General features: G+C 45.1%; 1 protein-coding gene across 2 annotated transcripts; it reads left to right on the forward strand.

Annotated features, from left to right (window-relative positions):
- The first annotated feature begins 194 nt into the window (after nucleotides 1–194).
- On the forward strand, nucleotides 195–10,725 carry EARS2 (glutamyl-tRNA synthetase 2, mitochondrial). 2 transcript variants are annotated; one of them, XR_010786413.1, is made up of 9 exons: nucleotides 195–349; nucleotides 1,693–1,848; nucleotides 1,930–2,119; nucleotides 5,586–6,058; nucleotides 7,009–7,117; nucleotides 7,211–7,349; nucleotides 8,371–8,476; nucleotides 8,987–9,122; nucleotides 10,435–10,725. XR_010786413.1 is itself a non-coding variant. In XM_066576460.1 (9 exons), exons 1-9 carry the CDS (start codon nucleotides 238–240, stop codon nucleotides 10,516–10,518), a joined length of 1,530 nt encoding a protein of 509 aa, XP_066432557.1. In that variant the 5' UTR covers nucleotides 195–237; the 3' UTR covers nucleotides 10,519–10,725. The 2 variants fall into 2 exon arrangements, 1 of the variants encoding a protein (XP_066432557.1); XM_066576460.1 differs by having other exon boundaries at nucleotides 8,371–8,501.
- The last annotated feature ends 8,907 nt before the right edge of the window (nucleotides 10,726–19,632 follow it).

Raw genomic sequence — 19,632 nt, forward strand, 5'->3', positions numbered from 1 at the left:
ACCATTTCCGGAACTTGATTTTTTTTTTTTTTTAAAGCCCGTTTCCGGTATTTTGCCAACCAAACCCTAGTTGGAGACCTGAAACTACCGCCGCCGCCATTTTGTTGTAGTCTAAAGTAAAAGAAGCGTTATAGAAGTCTCCAATAAAATGGCTCCTGTAGTGAGGACATTTTTATGAACTAGATTGAGGAAAGGCAGCGGTGGTTTTGGAACGCCTGACAAGCCTTATCTGGGAAGATGAGGCTGCTGCTTGCTAGGGTGCTCCTTCCAATAGTGCACCGGGGGAGCAGGCAGTGTACTGGGGGAACACAGAAGGAAATTCGGGTGAGGTTTGCTCCAAGCCCCACAGGTAAAACTATATTACTGGACACAACCCAACTGTAATACTGCCAGAATATAGCAGGCTTAGATATGCCTGTGCAGCATGTCAGTAACCATGGAAACATGTAGCTCTGCACAGAAGCTGCATACACAGAACAGGCGTGTTGGCAGTAACGCTAGGGTAGAAGCGGCATCCGGGGACATGGGCTTACCCAAAAGCTTGCAGCAGTAAATTCCTAAAATACATACCCCTTCCTTTATCGCCACTCTCACTCATGCGCTCTTTACCGCAATTCCAATGTGGCCTCACAGACATGCGCTCACTTGTGGCGTTTTCTGAAGTCATGATTTCCGATCACTGCCTGCTTTATTTTGCCACATTTTTGCACTTTTTTAACACACCTCATCACCCATGACAATGATGGGGTTCGTTGAAAACCGCTATTGAATAGACCAGTAACCTGCATCCGAAAACGGCGGTGAAATCGCAGCGTTTTGCTGACGCTATGTGCGAGAGTGGCATAAGAGCTGGCTCACACGAGCGGATGCACAAAGCGATGCGTATAGAATGCAGCGTTTTACCGCTGTGTCAGCCGGCGGGGAACAGGCATATCGCTGCGTAGGACAGCGCATCTCACGCACGGGTCGGTAAAAAGGGTTTAGCTGGTGTGAGCGCCTCCGGCCAAGCAGCAAACGTATCCCTCACACGTTATACTCACTCACAGGATGCCACAGAGATCCTCACACCTCCCTCCAGCTTCTGCGGCGGAGCAGCGAGGGTCTTCCCTGCACGCTGCAGCGGCGTCCCGACTGGAACTTGAGAGAGAATTATAGCGCTTGATGATGTGCTTGCTGTCTGGATGGAGGTTCGGAGGTGGGGAGGTAAGGCTGCTTCCACATCCGCTGCGGGGATTCAATTTTCCTGCTCCGTACGGAGAGCAGGAGAGGGGAATCCCCTGGCCGAACAGTTTAGTCTTATGATGGAACCAAAAAGTGCCGAACAGACCCCTTTGACTATAATGGAGTTCTTTCGATTTTTCCCTCAGCTGCCCTGCTTCTTGGGAGATCAAAAAGCAGTGAATGCAGCGCATTTCGTGTTGGATCTGCGACAGAACCTCCAGACGGTTCTATATTCCCTACAGCAACTGTTGCGGGGGGAGAAAATCGCGTGATCGCAGCTTTCTCTGGCAAAATCAGCTGACCGCCCCGAGCGCCGTGTTCTCAAAGAGTTGTACGTCATGACGCAACCCTATTAATATATAATAATATATAATCGTATAAGCCTAGATCTGTTTCTTTATTCTGATCCCACTGACATTTGTGGTTGTTTTTCGGAGCTTCACCAGTCATCGCCACTTTCCATCTCTTTAGGATTTCTGCACCTCGGTGGTCTGCGCACTGCGCTCTACAATTACCTCTTTGCGAAGAAACATGGAGGAGCTTTTATTTTGCGCCTTGAAGACACGGATAGAAGCCGCTTGGTTCCAGGAGCGGCCGAGGCTATAGAAGATATGTTGGAGTGGGCAGGTAGACCTTGTAGCATTTCAGGTAATCTGCAAGAAGATGTGGCCAATACTTAAATACTTGTCCTATCTGTTTTCTCTCCAGGGATTCCGCCCGATGAGAGTCCCAGACAAGGAGGTCCTTATGGACCCTATGAACAGTCACAGCGTCTGAACTTCTATCAGGAGGCGGTGCAAGCATTGCTGGAGAGCGGAGCAGCTTACCGATGTTTCTGTACCCCACAAAGGCTGGAACTAATTAAGAAAGAGGCCCTGAGGAGAGGAGAGATGCCCCGGTAACAACGCTCACTCTAGAAACTGTGTCTGGGAAAGCTGGGTGCCGCCTAATGTGGTTGTCAGTACATCTCTCTCAAGAGTTTCTGACCCTGGTTTACCCGAGTCCTTAGTGGCACATCTGCCTGGTTATATTGTTCTCTCGTATCCCTGCAGCAGCTCATACGGACAGTCATATTGGGTGTCACCTAGCTTTCCTTGTTGGGTTATTCCATGACATGTTATCCTCTTCTTCACAGCATAGTCCATAAATCTCTGATTGCTGGGATGAGATAAGTGCACCCTAATGCCTTATTGCGGATGTTCTGCATGGGTACCCCCCACGGATATCACACATCAAATCCACCTGTGGACATTTGGGCTAATGCCCCATATGAATGGAACAACGGTTTGCATAATTGACCACCGCTCCATTCGCCTCTATCGGATGGAGGAACATTGTCAAGTGTACCAATCTTTGCCTGTCCTATAGAAGTGAATGGAACGGAGGTCACGCTTGCTCACCACCACTCCAGTCACAAGGGGTATTCAGGTGAGCCTGTCTCAGCATCGCTGGAGGTCCCAGTGATCAGACCCCAGCGATGAGATAACCATCCCCTATCCTGTGGTTACAGAATAAATGTCTTTAATGAGGCAACCCCTTCAAGATACAACTAAGAGGGGATATTCCCATTTCTTGCTTATCCTCACAGCCTGATATCTCCAAGTCCCACACTTGGGACCCCCCTCACCTGTTGGGAGAATAGAGGTCCGCTGATCCCTTTATGCTGATTTCTGACTGCTGTATTCTCCTTACACTTCAATGGAGAGGTGGCCATGTTTGATTATGGCCCTCGCCATTGAAGTCTGAGAGTTACGGAAGGAACTGAACTCCATTAAAGTGTACAGAGACTACAGCGGCTGAGAATAACATTGGAAATCTAGTTTATTGGCTGGATCTTGACATCTTAGAGGATACTTTTGTCAGCATGTCGTTTAGTAGCAGTGAAAAGAGAGCCCACAAGTGGTCTTGGATGTGCCACCTGCAGTATTGTATGAGTTATACCCATTGAGTGACTTGTGCTATGCAATAACTAAAGGGGTTTTCCAAGATCCAGGTGCATTTCAGACCACCACCTAAAGGGGTTGGCCCACTCTGCAAATATTTTTTAAAGTGACTGGCCATGACCTAAAAGGACAAAAGCAGCAATACTCTCTTCTTCCCCAAGTAGCAGCGTAACAGCTTCCGCAGCTTTCCCTTTGGTGATTACAGCAGTAGTCATGTGACCGCGGCAACATCGCCATCTGTTCTCCTGGCATCAGCACTCCCATCCTGGGCATCATGGTGCCTGGAAAGAGGGATAGTGTTGCTGCGGCAGCTGATTAGCTGCAGAAGCTGTTGTCTTGCTTACTGCGGGGAGATGAGAGGTAAGTATTTTCGCGTTTGTTATTTTAGGTCAGAGACAGCTGTTTTTATACAGAAAATAAAGTGGGACAACTCCATTAACTGTGTAGGATGTTAGGAAATAAAAATATTTCAAACATGCGATCTTCCAGCGCTGCCTTCCCCACTTTCGGCGTTTCAATTTGTGACAACCCGTCCCTTAAAGCGTCATTTCAGAACAGCAGCAAATGTGATATTACTCTTCATTCTGTCCGTGCATGAGCACCCCACTGTTCTCCATATGAGTGTGTGCACACAGACTGAATAAAGAGAGTCTAACTGACTGACCGATGACAGGAACTATAAAAAATTACACCCCCCCCCCCCCAAACTCAGTCGGACCTATCATGTAACTTAGTTCATGGTGTTTATAGAACGTGACCAGTTCACTTTAAGGGCCAATTACACGGGACGATAATCAGGAATGAACTTTAATTCACTTGATCTTTGCTCCATGTGAATGTACCAGCGATCAGCCAGTGAATGAGAGAATGTTCGTGCACATCTTTAACCCCTTCATGACATGGCCTATTTTGGGCTTAAGGACGCAACAATTTTTGGCGGATTTTCTTCTCCGTTTATCAAAAGTCATAACTTTTTTATTTTTCCGTCGACGCGGCCGTATGAGGGCTTGTTTTTTGCGTGGCGAACTGTAGTTTTTATCGGTGCCATAGACTATATTGTAAAACTTTTTTTTTTTTTTTTTAATGATAGCAGGGAGAGAAAACACATCAATTCTGCCATAGATTTTTTTTTAATTTTTTTTTTTTACAGCGGTACTCATGCAGCATAAATGAGACATTCCATTTTTTCTGCAGACCGGTACGGTTATAACGATACCAAAATTCTTACATTTTTTTTAGGTTTTCCCACTTTTCTGCAATAAAAACCCTTTTTCTGGGTAATCTTTTTTTTTTTTTTTTTTTCTAAATTGCTGCATTCAAAGTCCTGTAACTTTTTTATTTTTTGATGTACGGCACTCTATGAGGGCTTATTTTTTGCGAGACGAGCTGTAGATTTTATTTGTACCATTTTGGGGTACATACGGCTTTTTTGATCACTTTTATTGCGTTTTTAGTGAGGCAAAATGCTAAAAATTAGCATTTTGCCTCAGTTTTTTAACGGTTTTTTTTTGTGTTTTTTTCCGTGCACAGTCAAAAGCATGTGCAACTTATTGTACGCATCGTTATGGACGCGACAATACCAAATATGTGGGGTTTTATTTTTTTTTTACCTTTTTTTTATGCTAATCTGAGAAAAAGACACACGCGCTCCCTCTGTGAACTCTTTCCCTGCCGCGATCTACTTAGATCGCGGCAGGGAAGGGGTTAACAGCGGGACGCCAGCTGTGACTGACAGCCGGCTCCCGCTGCGAGAGAGCACGGGATCTTATGTGATCCCGCGCTATCTCCAGGACGTAAGTTTACGCCTTGTTGCGGGAAGTACCAGGCTGACAGGACGTAAACTTACGCCCTGCAGCGGGAAGGGGTTAATGTAGTACTTCTCTAGTATTATCTCTCATCAGCAGCACATCATTCAGTATAACAGCAATGTGCCGCCAATAATAGAACTACCTGTGCCCGAACAGTTGCACTAACGATTCTTTGAAGACACACAGTAGTGCTGATTGCTCCATGTAAATGGAGATGTACTAACCCCGATAGATTTGTAGTAACGCCAATCAGTGCCCAATCCTGGCAGATAATCTGCTAGTGTAAAAGGAGTTTTAGAACTCAAATTTCTTAAAGGTGTCATATGGTTTGGATTTCCCGTTTTAGCTGTAAGGTCCTCTGATTCTGAGGGTGGGATTTGCTGCTGGGACCCCTGCTGATCAGCTGCCACCAAGTGCTTTCTGAAGTGCTACACGTCAGCTATGGAAAAGAATAGGCCATGCCAGTAATGCATGGATGTAAGTGGTTTTAAGGAAGTGCCACTCTTTGCCGTTATTGTTCCCCTGTTTATTACCATAGTCAGTGACTGCAGTTTTAGTGCAAGTTATGCAAATGGTGATACATGAATGCTGTTTTATATTTTCTTTTCTAAAGCTATGACAACCGCTGCAGACATCTTACGTCGAGTCAAGTGCAGGAAAAGCTGTCAAAGAATTTGCCTTTTGTGGTTCGGTTCCAGTTACCTAGTGGTGCTCATTCCTTCCAAGACTTGGTTTATGGATGGACACATCATGATCTAGCAAGTGTGGAAGGAGACCCAGTGATCCTGAAGGGGGACGGCTTTCCCACTTATCACTTGGCTAATGTCGTGGATGACCATAAAATGGCTGTGAGTCATGTCCTACGGGGCGAAGAGTGGCTTATTTCCACGACCAAACATCTGCTCCTATACCGTGCCTTGGGCTGGCAACCTCCAATATACGCTCACCTTCCACTCTTGCTCAACAAAGATGGCAGCAAACTGTCCAAACGACAGGGAGATATATTTATACAACACTTTGTACAGAGAGGATACCTGTCGGACACCCTGCTGGACGTTATTACTAACTGTGGATCAGGATTCGCTGGTAACGATTGAGTGTAAGACTTGTCCAAATGAGAAGAGCAGGTTAATTATTAGCCCTTTTCTGTAGATCTATTTGTGATAGGTTAAGAAGATCCGTTAAAGGTGTTGTATAAGATAAGAAAAACATGGGTGATTTCTTCTGGAAACAGCGCTATACCTGTCTTTGCCTGGTATTGCAGGTCAACTTCATTCAAGTGAATACTGCAATACCAGACACAGCCCATGGACAAGAGTGGTGCCGTTTCTCACAGAAAGCAGCCATGTTTTTTTGCACCTCATGCAACCCCTTTAATCTGTCTGGTTTGTATTACCCTGTGCAAAGTTTAAAGGGAAACCTGTAAGCAAAAAAAATTGTTTTAAAACTTTCGCTATTGTGTTAAGTAGCATGACAGAAGCAGGTTGTACAGAAAAGTAGCCTTTTAGCTCCTCCAGGAATTCTTACTTCGAAGATTGTATGCACATGCGCTGTCTTGAGTCAAAGAGGCGATGGCCATTATCCCTCCAAGTCAGCGCCTTACAGGATAAATCTCCTATTCGCCACCTCCCCAGTTCTTGACCTCATTTCTTTTAGCGCTGAAATCTCATAAATTCCCCATGCACCCCTATGGCTGCATCTTCCCCACACGTGCAGTGGAGTGAGACGATGCACACTTTGACTTTGTGGGTGCTCTGCGCATGCATCAGCCGAAGGGATGCACTGCATGTTTGTTAGATGTCAGCACTTACGTCAGTACACAGGCCAGGCTTCTGCTGTAACTCGCTGACTTGGAGGGATGATTCCCTTTGAACATTAGGTGCGCAACCTTCAAAGTAAGAATTTCTAATGAAGTTTTAAGACTACTTTTTTGTGCAACTACGTGCATCCTGCTGAATAACACTAGTGTGGCGGTTTTAAAAGAAGCTTTTCTGCTGACCGTTTCCCTTTTAATGTTTGTTTTTCTCGTCATCCAGGAAATCAGATCGGCCGAACGCTCCCTGAACTCATTGAGCAGTACAACCTGCAGAGCACCGTCACTCATTCTGCTCTCCTGGATCTGGATAAACTTCCAGAATTCAACAGGTATAGGTTTTGTTATATATGCTGAATGCTCTCTAAATAGTGTCCCCAATACTAGGTTATAGTAGATATAAACAACCCCCATTTCCATTTTAGGGTTCACCTCGCCAGGCGGATTGAGGGCACCGACACCCGCGCACAGTTGGTGGCACAGCTGCAGCCATTACTACTGGAGAAGTACAAGGACCTGATGTTTGATAAAGAGTATATAGAGAGGATACTTGTGCTGAGGAAGGTACGTGGATACTATACATCATATATATGATACAGCGTTCAGTTTTTATTTTGGATGAGTTATAGGAAAATTCCTTTAATCTGGCACTTGGTCTTCTAGAAAGTCTGATAATGCAGCACTTGTTTCCAATACAGAACTGTAATCTCGTGGAATTATGGAGGTAACTTGGTTGAAGTAGTTAAGAATACTTGATGTTACATAAATGATAACTATTAGAGATGAGCGAGCGTACTCGCTAAGCCAACTACTCGAGCGAGTAGTGCCTTATGCGAGTACCTGCCCGCTCGTCTCAAAAGATTCGGATGCCGGCGGGGGGCGGGGAGGAACGGGGGGAGATCTCTCTTTCACTCTCTTCCTTTGCTCATTTTACTGTGTAAGTGGGCCGAATCAATGATAGCTGTATGGGGACAAATGATCATGTTTTCGATCGGTTGCCCCCATAGATAATCTGCCCATGTACACAGAGGTAATGAGCACTGACTGACATGCTCATTGTCAGTCAGTGGTCATTGGCACTAGCGTATTATCTGCCCAGGTTCAGACAACTAAACTCTCTATGGGGGACTTTTACTCCTTTTGGCTCCCGCCTTTTCGACTCTACTCAGGGGAGAAAACCGGCCATGACACTGTATGGACTGAGCGAAAGATGCAGGGAGGGCACTCAGCAAAGTGATGCAGGCTCTTCATTCTTTCTAGTGATCAGTGGGCATCTTAGTTGCAGGCAACGGCTTCACTTTTGCTACGCATCAATTTTGATAAAGTTCCACTAAAATGACATATGAGAAATCTTCCACATACGACTTATTTTATCTAGTGCAAAGAAAAAGTGGAGCCGTTACCCATAGCAACCACTCCATTTCTAGTTGTCATTTGCTGGATTCCTGTTGGTTGCTATTGGCAACTGCAATATTTCCTCTTAGTGCCACTTTTGATAAATCTCCTCCAATATGCTGGGTCACTATTTTGTATTGATTTAACAAAACTTTGTGTTTTTTTTTTTTGTTTTTTTTGTTCCCCCTAGGGACATTTGAATGTGCTGACAGATCTGCTGTCTCCAAATTACTCCTATCTTTGGGTCCGGCCCTCAGTGCAGCAGGAAGATCTGCATCAGCTGTCAAGTGAAGCCAGTGAGATTGGGAGTCTTGTTGTGCAGTGTGTATTACTCTCAGCATTTAGTTTCTTTAATGTTAAAGAAGTCGTTCTAAATCTAAAACGTATCCCCTATCCAGTCATACGGTAGGAACATGGGATCTCGGTTTTCGTGAACGGTGTAGGTCCCAACAGTTAAACCCACACTGAGCAGACCCTTATCTATCCTGTGGGTTGGAATGAGTTTTAAACTTGGCTCATAGAATAGTAGAGTTGGAATGGACCTCCAGGGTCATCGGGTCCAACCCCCTGCTCAGTGTAGGATCACTTAATCATCCCAGACAGCATACTTAAAGGCTCAACGCCTTTAAGTATGTAGCGGTGTAACTGCAGCAATCAGTGATTTGTCCTGCAAGGATGCTGTAAACATTGCTACCTGTAAACAGTCCTAAATTCATTGGAAATTATTAGAATTTCATAGGACAGCTGGATGGAGTTTATCTTCGTGTTACTAATAAAGAAATCTGCATTGGTGTTTGGGTTTTCAGGATTCTGCAGAACCGCCAAAGTGACATCGGCCTAGAACTACTAAGTAAAGAGCTGAAGAGCCACCTGCAGCGGCTGGAAGCCACAAACTACAGCACATCCATGAAACTTCTCCGCTTGGTGCTCAGTGGGCTTGAGGTGCAGTAAAAATCATTGCTGACAATTACCAATGCATAGAATGGAGCCCAGTGCATATGAATGTCTCATAGGAAGTGCACATAGCGACCAATCGATGTTCAGCTTTCACATTATAAACGGCACTAGATAAAATGATGCACAAGACTCAGCCCCCACTTGGAGGACCTGCATATCTCTACAACCACAGACCCACTGACTCTATTACCACTTTCTACTTTTTTCATATTCACTTCTGTTCATCTGTATGGGCTCTTAAATTTAGCTCTCAGCACTGAATCTGTCAAGTGGACGGTCCCCACCACTCCATGTCAAGTGATGAAATAACACTCGATTGACAGTGAGCAGTGGGAATTACCCATTTGGTGGATTCACGGTGATGGTAGCTTGATCTAAGATGAGCCCGTAAAGGCGAACAGAGTTCAGTATGAAGCAATTAAGTGTTGATGGTCAATAGGGCCATGACTTTACAACATGACAAGTCGTCTTTTAAACCATGGGGGCCAGATCAGACACTAAATTGCACTTGTATTATGGACAGGCATCTGAATGAGGCTTAAAGTAGTGGTCCAGGACTTTACTACTGGTGAGCTTTCTCAGGATAGGTCATCAATAGTTAATTGATGGGGGTTTGCTTCTTGGGATTCTTGCTGATCAACTGTTCGCTAATCCCGGTGTCATTGGGGACATAGCTGGAAGTAAAAAGCGCTGTCTATAATGCAGTGTCCCAGATTGGTGTGGGAACTGTGCCTGCACTACCAAACCAGACTGCTGCACTACGGATAGTGTCTACTTCTGGTCTTGTCAGCAGTGACAGCTGGCCAGGTATCAGCTGAGGATAATCCTCAATACGAAAGTTCTGGAAAAACACTTTAAGGGAAATCATTTCAACAGGTGCTGACTGCCCTGCAGGGTTCACGTTTATTCACAGCAGATAATCTGAACATGTAGAGCTGCAGTGCAAGGAATAAAATTAGTAATACCGAAGTAAAAAAAATTATTATTTGTGTTAGCCAGTATGGCAAAGTGTGATTGTTCCCAGCAAGAGTAACCAAGTAATCTTGTAGATATGATACCTTTTAATGGCTAACAAAAATACATGATGTTATAGCGAGCTTTCGGGTCTTCTATTGATCCTTCATCAGCCTAGATGATGAAGGATGTAGCCTGATGAAGGATCAATAGAAGACCCAATTAAAAGGTATCATATCTACAAGATTACTTGGTTTCTCTCACTGAGAACAATCACACTCGGATGTAATCCCAACTCATTATTCCCAATAATAGAGGCTTGCTTCTTTTTTTTCTTCTCCAGAGTGGACCGAGCGTGGCCGAGATGATGCTGTCATTGGGACCTGAGGAGTCAATTATACGTCTGCAGAAGGCTCTATCCAGCTGAAGTTTGGATGCACAAGTCTCATGCTCTTCATCTTATAAATAAATGTACTAAATTAGTACAAAACCCTGGAGAGCTGGGGCCTCTTGGTCATCACGAATGCAGTGACTAGAACAGTTTGTACATATTGGATTTTTTTTTCTCAGCTGTCAATTTCCAGTTGTCTGTAATGGTTTTGTAAAAAAAAAAAATTGTAATTTTATAAGCACTAAAAAATATCAGTTCTCTTTTTTGGATGGTGGTTTAGAGCTGAACCTTAGGGCTTATTCAGACGACTGTGTATCGGCCGCGTATTGACGCCGGCCGATATACGGCGCCCCTCTCTGCAGGGGGAGGAGGCTGGAAGAGTCGGGAGCAGTGCTCTGAGCTCCTGCCCCCTCTCTGCCTCCTCTCTGACCCTCTGCTCTATTTACAATTAGAGGAGGCAGGACAGGGGTGGGGTAAGCACCTTATTGCTAATAGTGCAGAGGGGGCGGGAGCTCAGTGCACTGCTCCCGGCTCTTCTAGCCTCCTCCCCCTGCAGAGAAGGACGCCGTTTATCAGCCGGCGTGAATACACGGCCGATATACGGTCGTCTGAATAAGCCCTTAGGGTAACCATACACGCTAGATGTAGATTGACTGACTGAATCCACTGATCAACTACTTTTGTATGAGGTCCTCCTCCGCCCTCCCCAGCACCAGAACACCAGATGTTGGGGAGATAAGGATCAAGCAGTTGGATATTAACTGCCCCATCCTTTCATTCTAGGGAAATAAGCTGCTGCCGGAAGTCTTGCAGCAATTCTTCTCCTGTCTACATTGCGAACACCTGAACACTCGGCTGAGGCCAATATGGGCGTCAGGATAGATGGCTGTTGGATGAAAGTTTTAGCTATCTATGGCCTCTGACACACTTGCCATGTGTCCAAGTTGCGCCCGTGAGGCATGGGTGCAACTCGCATTGGACATCACACGGACATAAGTTCATGTGCTGTCCGGTATATGGACGTGCATTTGCATGTCCTAATTCTCGTTCGTAATGCACACAAATAGGACATGCGAGGATTCTTTCACACGGACTATTGGTCCATATGAAAAAATGGCAATTTGCATAGTTCCATAGGTTTTAATGGTTCTGGATGCTCTCATTAACATGGACAGCACAAGGGGCACAAATACACTGGTGTGGTGGGAGGGCCTCTGGTAGACCCAGCCTATGCATTACATTATAGGCCAGTCCTTTCAATGATTATTATCCAAGTACTACAAAGTATAGCCAGATGAGACTACCTCTGCTGCCTATCAGCCGTGTGGCTTGGATTACAGAAACTTGGCCTGCAACAACTTCTATTTAAAAAGGGGTTGTATTTCTTTTAAGAGACCTGATAGTTGGCAGATTGTCAACTATTCTGAATTATCACGTTGTCATTGTGGCACAACCCCTTTTAATGCTAAAGATACCTTTTACATGGAACAATGGTCAGCCCCATAGACCAACAGGGCCTTGTTCTTTAGACCTTATTCACACAAGCATTGCGGTTTCACACCGGCTGCATTGGCGTGAAAATGTAATAAAAAGCTATCAAAAAGTCGTATGTAGAGTTGAGCGAACATACTCTGCCGAGCTTGATGCTCGTTTGAGTATTAGCGTACTCGATGGTGCTCGTTACTCGAACGAGCATCAAGCCACGTTCGACCCCGCCCCAGTTTTTGGCTCCTCCCCGCTGTGACGTGCCTGATATGGACGCAGCGTGCGTCAATGGCAAATTTTTTGTCTGGCAGGAGAGGGAGGGGAGAAAAAAAACAAACAAACTCGAGTCTCCCATTGTAGTCAATGGGGTTCGTTACTCGAGTAGAGCTCTCAAATTTTACTAAAAGCTCGACTCGAATAACGCGGACCCGAGCATTTGGGTGCTCGCTCATCTCTAGTTGTATGTACTCCACAATGGTACCGATAGAAACTACAGGATGTCCCGCAAAAAAATGAGCAGAACTGTCGATGGTAAAATTAAACCGTTATGGCCGTCAAAAGACGGCGACAGAAAATAATTTTTTTTTTTAATTCACTTTTTTGGGAAAAAAATTTAAAGTAGCACAGACAAAAAAAAACTAATTTGGTATCGTAGTAATCATACTCACCCACAAAATAAAGTTATCATGTCATTTCTTTTGTTGCCGTGTGTATGCCAAAGAAACAAGAACCCCCCCCCCCAACACACACACACACACACACACACCAAATAAAAAAAAGATGCATTTCACTCCAGTTAGAATTTTTTAGTACATGAAATAGTACATTAACCCTTTAATGACACAGGATGTACAGTTAAATCCTGCAGATTCAGGGTATGTATGGAGGGGGATTGAGGGTCGATCCCGCTCCATACAATGCAGGTATCGGCTGTTTCTTACAGCTGGCACTCACCCGTTACAGCTCTGATGACCCTTTAAATGCTGGCATCAATTCTGACAGCGGCAGTTAAATGCCCCTATTGATCTTAGGTGGTCCCATACAGCCCCCCGCAATGAGATCGCGGGTTGCCATGCAGTTGTCATGGCAGTGGGAGCCTTCTGAAAGGCCCCGGGGCTGCCATTGCCAAATGCCTATCAAACCATGCCTGTGGCGTGGCTTGATAGAATGCCTGTCCGATCACGATATGATGTAATACCGTTAGAGGAACAGAGGACCCCAGGGACTTGTTCTCGTGAAATGAGGTGTGTATTATGCCAGCATATACCCAGTGAATTCTCATTCCAAAAAAACAGAGTGATCAGAACAAAGGAAGGGAGTGCCTTATAGAACCAAACTTACTTTCTCATCCAAATATGACACGTTGTGATTGGTTTACAGTCATCACAAACATCTGTTCCACCTTAATTTCCCATAAAGACGCAGTCTTCCTTCTCCATCTTATGCTACTTTTTAACTAGACACAAATACACTTTTTTTTTTTAACAAAATGGCATAAAACCTTTTCATCCTGTGATTACATCATAAATTGTTATGCTGGAGGAAGGCTTATGCTATAAGCCGAAACGCGTTGCATTAATACATCATTGTTGCTGTGAAACTGGAACATCTCCTGCACCTTTAACCCTTTGCAATCCAATTTTGGATTCAGGGTTTCCTAGGGAGTTTTCTCTTCCTGCCATTATACAATGGCACCACCTGCTGGCTAGAGCCAGTACTGTGGTATTAGACATGCTAGAGAGGCCCCCCGACAACAGAGTGGCCTGTAATAAACAGTAAGAATACCCTGCTAGACGTCTTCTGACATCGGAGGCTGTACAGCCTTCAATCAGAATGTCTTTAGACGTCAGACAGTGGATTGGAAAGGGTTAAATTAACAACATGCCTTCTGGGTTTAGGGGGGCCGAGGACGAAGCACCCCTGTGAAGTAAGTCCACACTGTATCTGACACACTATATAGTAGAAGTATATTTCCTATGTTTACAAGAATCTACTGAAGAAGGGAATAGAACTCAAGGTTTTTAACTTCTATAGAAAGTACTATCTCGAACAGAAACAATGCAGGGTCTGAGTACATTCTGGTCTTGGGTAACCCTTTACATTTTAACCATTTCCTTCCCAGTTGTAGCTACCACATTCCGCCCCCAGTGCTCATTACTTGCTTACAAGGCATCATAATTCTGGTCTAGGGGTCTCTACCGTGTTTCTCTTGCATTCAGAGTCATGCTTGTCTTCCAATAGGACCTTCACCTCCTGGGTCAGCCCAGTACACTCACTTTCCAAAGCCTGTTTGGCCTTTTCCAGGGTTTCTTTCGTTTTTCAGTTTGCCCTAGCTGTTCAGTCAGCTTTTTGATCTGGGTTTCTTAAATGTCAGCTTCCTCATCCAAGCTCATCTGTACTTGGGTCATTACTGACCCATGGAGTGCTTTCTTGAAGTCCAGTATATCTGCTTCTCTGCCTGTCTGTAAGCAGCTTTCCCCATTTCCAGGTTTTCTTTGAGCTCACTTATCTGAGACTTCAGTTCACCATTTTTCTTAGCCAACTACATTTTCAACTCTGCAATTTGATGATGCAAATCTGTAGACTCTCCTTCTGACCTGCACCACATGATCTCTAAGGCCCAATTCCCATGAGCGGATTTCTATTGAACCTAATAGCGCAATGCTCACGGTGCGGAATTCCACCGTGAAATTTCGCCCCGTGAAATCACCCACAACATGTTCTATTTGCCGCGGGCGGACGGCTTCCATTGCAGTCAATGTTAGCCATCCGTCTTGCTATCTTCTGCTGTAGCACAGTGGTAGATAGCGTGAAAACGCTTCCCCGCCCACCGATGCCCATGTGGGCGTGTCACATGGCGCTGCCGGCGCGTCATGCGCTGTACTACGCAGACACGCCTGCTCAGGATGCGGGACGTTGGGCAGCGGATCTGGAGGGGAGTATGGGGTCTCTGGGGGGGGGGGGAAGTGCCGTGATGGACTCCGCTGCGGAAACCAACACGGCCGTGGGCACTAGGCCTAAAGGCCCATTTAGTCCGGGTGAGTGTCGGGCAGAGGATGCCTGACACTCATCCACGCACATATTCGCTCTTGCGCTGCTGCACTGGAGTTAGCATCACTGGCTTGCAGCGGGGAGGCTGGAGGAGATTTCTCTCCTTGTTCTTCCAGCCCCTCTTAACATAGCATCTGTTCAGTACTGAACAGCTGCTATGTACACTGAACGATGATCGCTCAGCTCATCGTCCATCGTCTATCCTGCATAAACGATGGATGATGATTATTCAGTATTAAACCGGCGTTATGTTAAGTCAATGGAGAGCGAGGAGAGAAATCTGCAGCCCCCCTACTGCCCGCTTTGTGAGCGAGCCAGCGATATTAGCTCCCATGCAATAGCACGGGAGTGAGTGTATGCGGGGACAAGTTTTGGGCATCGTTTGCCCGACATTCGTCCTGTCTAAATGGGCCATAACTCCTGGGCTTTTATTTGCATTCTCTTAAAGTCCTGTTCACACTGCATTGCTTGCGCTTTCAGACATGAGCTACGATCAGCTTCGTCTTTGGCTAATCTTCTGAAGTGCTCGTTCTCTTATCATTAATATGACTTCAGCTTCTGTCTGCAACCGTGCAACTAAATTAAGGGCAGTCACCGATATCATTCTGGATTTTTCCTGTTTCTTGTTCTGTCAGTAGCCTGTTATTAACTGTATTCTCCACAGATATTTGATTGCTACTAGCAACTACCTTAGCTTTACAAGACACTACGCTGGCAATTCCTCCCACTAGTTCACTCTTAGTACAACATGCAGTCTTTCTATTATTTTTACACTTTACCACTAGGGGCATACTTGAGCTAATTCTCCCCTGTGCTATGGCTGAGCTTTCTGTAACTGCCTGTTCACATTCTGCTATATTCTCCGCTGGTTCCCAAGCCCTTTTTCTAGCAGTAATGGAGATATGAACCTCTTTTTGCAGTTCGTCATACAAAGAATGAAACACATTATGAGAGTTACTTTTATGACTAACGATAATGATCTTAAAATATACTGTGGTTGTGGGGTCTATTCTCTTTCCTTTGATAAGTAGCCCCATCTTTTATGCCCCTGTACCCATTCGGATGCGGAAGAATTAAAGATTATGAAATCAAGTGGGTTACAGTTCCCTAGGGTACAACCTGAGTGGGCTACTAGTGCTTTAATTTTCGCTTTTCCATCATGTTTTCATAGAGTCTTTCCCTAACATCTACAGGAAACCCTAACTGTCACCTTCACCAAGAGGTTTACTTCCGTGCGGATGCATGCCCATGCCACCACCCTGTCCCTATCTCCTGCATTATCCCTTCCTACAGCTAGGTGTAAACCAGGACAATACATCACATTACATTCCCCCTGAAATTAATTTAGATAACTGTTAGTTTGTTAAGATAAATGTTGTTTGTTATGGAATACTTCCCTGTCTGCCCATACGTACAGACCTGCATATTATCCTTAAGGCCCATTTAGACACAACGATTATCACTCAAAAATCGTTTAAAGCCGTCTCTTGAGCGATAATAATTGTGTCGAACTGCACTGACATTGTGCAGTTTTTGTTAAACCATCGCTCATCTTTGTCTTTTCCCGCTTGTCTTCTGCATCCTCTGATCGCAACGCTCAGTTGTATAACAGCTAGGCGCTCTAAGCGGGGAACAGCTGGATGGAGAGAACAAGCCCCCCCCCCCCCGTTTGAGCGGTCATCTTGCGATGTAAATGACACAACAATTATTGCTCAAAAGTCACTCAAACACATCTTTTGAGCGATAATTGTTGTGTCTAAATGGGCCTTTATACCTTTCCTCAGACTCCCTTCTCATCAGGTGCCACTCCTCCTTTTCTCCCTTTGAGGCCTGTTCCTGCAAATTAAACAGCAGAGAGATATCCACACCCGCTTTGGGTGCAACCCAAGTTAACGGCCGTTACCTCAGTCAAAGGGTATTCGGGCTGCTGTGTCTACTCTCCAGTTCTTTAGAGCCTCAGTTCTTTACTTCCTTGGTGTGAGGCTGGACCTTGATGACAGCTACATATTTTGGGAAGAGCTAAAGCCTTGTACAACAAAGACACTGCTTCTGTCAGAAAGGCAAAAAGAGAAACGGGGATAGACAGTGTAGAACATGACCTGGGACCAAATAATGGGAATTGGGGTCGAGCAAGGGGTGGGGTTAGTACAGCTAGAACTGGCAGAACTGCTAAGAGTACCATAAGTAGCACAATAAATATAAAGAACAACAACAACCGTATAAATTGTATGGCAACAAATACAAGAAGTCTGATCAGTAAAGCGTGTGAGCTCGAAGCAAGAATGTCTTATGAAAATTATGTTATAGTGGGAATAACAGAAACTTGGCTTGATGATAAATGTGATTGGGCGGTAAATTTACAAGGCTGTAGACTTTTCAGAAGAGACTGTTGGAACCAGAAGGGGAAGGGGTGTGCCAGTATGTTAAATCCTACTAAATGCCAAGCCTATGAGACAATATAGGTGTAGGAGATGAACTCATGAAATCTCTGTGGGTAGAAATACAGGGAGAGAAAAATAACAAAATCCTCATAGGGGTTTTCTATAAGCCACCCAAAATAACAGAAGAAACTGAAAACTTACTATTAAGACAAATAGAAGAGGTGTCAAACCACAACAAAGTAATTAGTATGGGAGACTTTAATTATGCAGATATAATATGGGATGACGAAACCTGCAAAACTTACAAGGGTAATAAGTTCTTGAGAACAATTAAAGACTACCTTACCCTACTTGTGCGGGAACCAAGGAGAGGGAGTGCCACTCTGGACTTATTATTAACTAACAAGCCTGACAGAATCACGGGGGTGCAGGGGCAGGGACACTTGGGAAACAGTGACCACAATATAATTAACTTCCAGTTGTCATTCAATAAGAAACCTTATCAGGGAGCGGCAGAGAAATGAAACCTTAGTAAAGCTAAATTTGATCATCTAAAGAACTACTATCAGTAAAATTAATTAGAATAATGTCCTCAAAAATAGAAACACAGATGACAAATGGGAAAAATCTTAATTACCTCATGTGAGCAGTTCATACCCTTTAAAAATAAAAGAACTACAAGTAGAAGAAAACCAATGTGGCTCAACAAGACTGTAAGGGGGGCTATAAGCGGAAAAAAGAAAGCTTTTAAAAAAATAAGAAGACAGCGAAGAAGCACTAAAATCGTACAGGGAAAAAAACTAATCATGTAAAGAAAAGATCAAAATTGCTAAGGAGGAGGCAGAGAGACTGATTGCCAAAGAAAGCAAAAATAACTTCAATTATATAAACAGTAAAAGGATTTGTACTGAAAGCACTGGCCCTTAAAGGAGATGTCCCGCGCCGAAACGGGTTTTTTTTTTTTTTAAACCCCCCCCCCGTTCGGCGCGAGACAACCCCGATGCAGGGGTTAAAAAACCCACCCGCACAGCGCTTACCTGAATCCCGGCGGTCCGGCGTCTTCATACTCACCTGCTGAAGATGGCCGCCGGGATCCTCTGTCTTCATGGACCGCAGGGCTTCTCTGCGGTCCATTGCCGATTCCAGCCTCCTGATTGGCTGGAATCGGCACGTGACGGGGCGGAGCTACACGGAGCCCCATAGAGAAGAGCAGAAGACCCGGACTGCGCAAGCGCGGCTAATTTGGCCATCGGAGGGCGAAAATTAGTCGGCACCATGGAGACGAGGACGCCAGCAACGGAGCAGGTAAGTATAAAACTTTTTATAACTTCTGTATGGCTCATAATTAATGCACAATGTATATTACAAAGTGCATTATTATGGCCATACAGAAGTGTATAGACCCACTTGCTGCCTCGGGACATCTCCTTTAACAAATAATGCTGGAGAAATCATAGAAGATGATGGTGGGGGAGGCAAATCTATTAAATATTTTTTTCTCAAGTGTATTAAGGAATGAAAAAGAAATGTCACATGAGATGCAGGGGAATAAAACAACCCCCCACCCCCGCGCTAAATATTGCATGCCTAACAAAGGAGAAAGCGCAGAGCCGGTTAAAGAGGAAAAGCGGATTAAAATCGATAAATGGCTGGGCCAAGATGGAATGCACCCACTCTAAGAGAACTAAGTGACATGATGGCTAGAGGGCCCTCTTCCCATGGTGCGATTGGCCGTGTGTCGCGAAAAAAGAGGGCCCCCATGTCCGCGGTGCGATTGGCTGTGTGTGGCAAAAAAGGGGGCCCCAATGCCCGCAGTGTGAATGGCCATGTGTGGCGAAAAAAAGAAGCCCCCATGCCTGCGGTGCGATTGGCCGTGTGTGGCAGAAAAAAAAGGAGCCCCTATGCCCGCCGTGCGATTGGCCATGTGTGGCGAAAAAAAGGGGGCCCTGAAGCCCGTGGTGTGAATGGCCGTGTGTAGAGAAAAAATAAGGGGACCCCCATGCCCGCGGTGCGATTGGCTGTGTGTGGCGGGGAAAAAAAGGAGCTCCCATGCCCGCTGTGCGATTGGCCGTGTGTGGTGAAAAAAAGGGGGCCCCCATGCCTGCGGTGCGATTGGCTGTGTGTGATGAAAAAAAGGGAGCCCTTTCCAGCAGATCCCATACATGTTCAATGGGGTTACAAGCTGGTGAATTTAGGCACCCAGCCAGTGTGGAGAATTCATTATTGAGTTCCT

Source organism: Eleutherodactylus coqui, chromosome 8 (genome assembly GCF_035609145.1).
Source record: "Eleutherodactylus coqui strain aEleCoq1 chromosome 8, aEleCoq1.hap1, whole genome shotgun sequence".
Classification (NCBI taxonomy): Eukaryota; Metazoa; Chordata; class Amphibia; order Anura; family Eleutherodactylidae; genus Eleutherodactylus; species Eleutherodactylus coqui.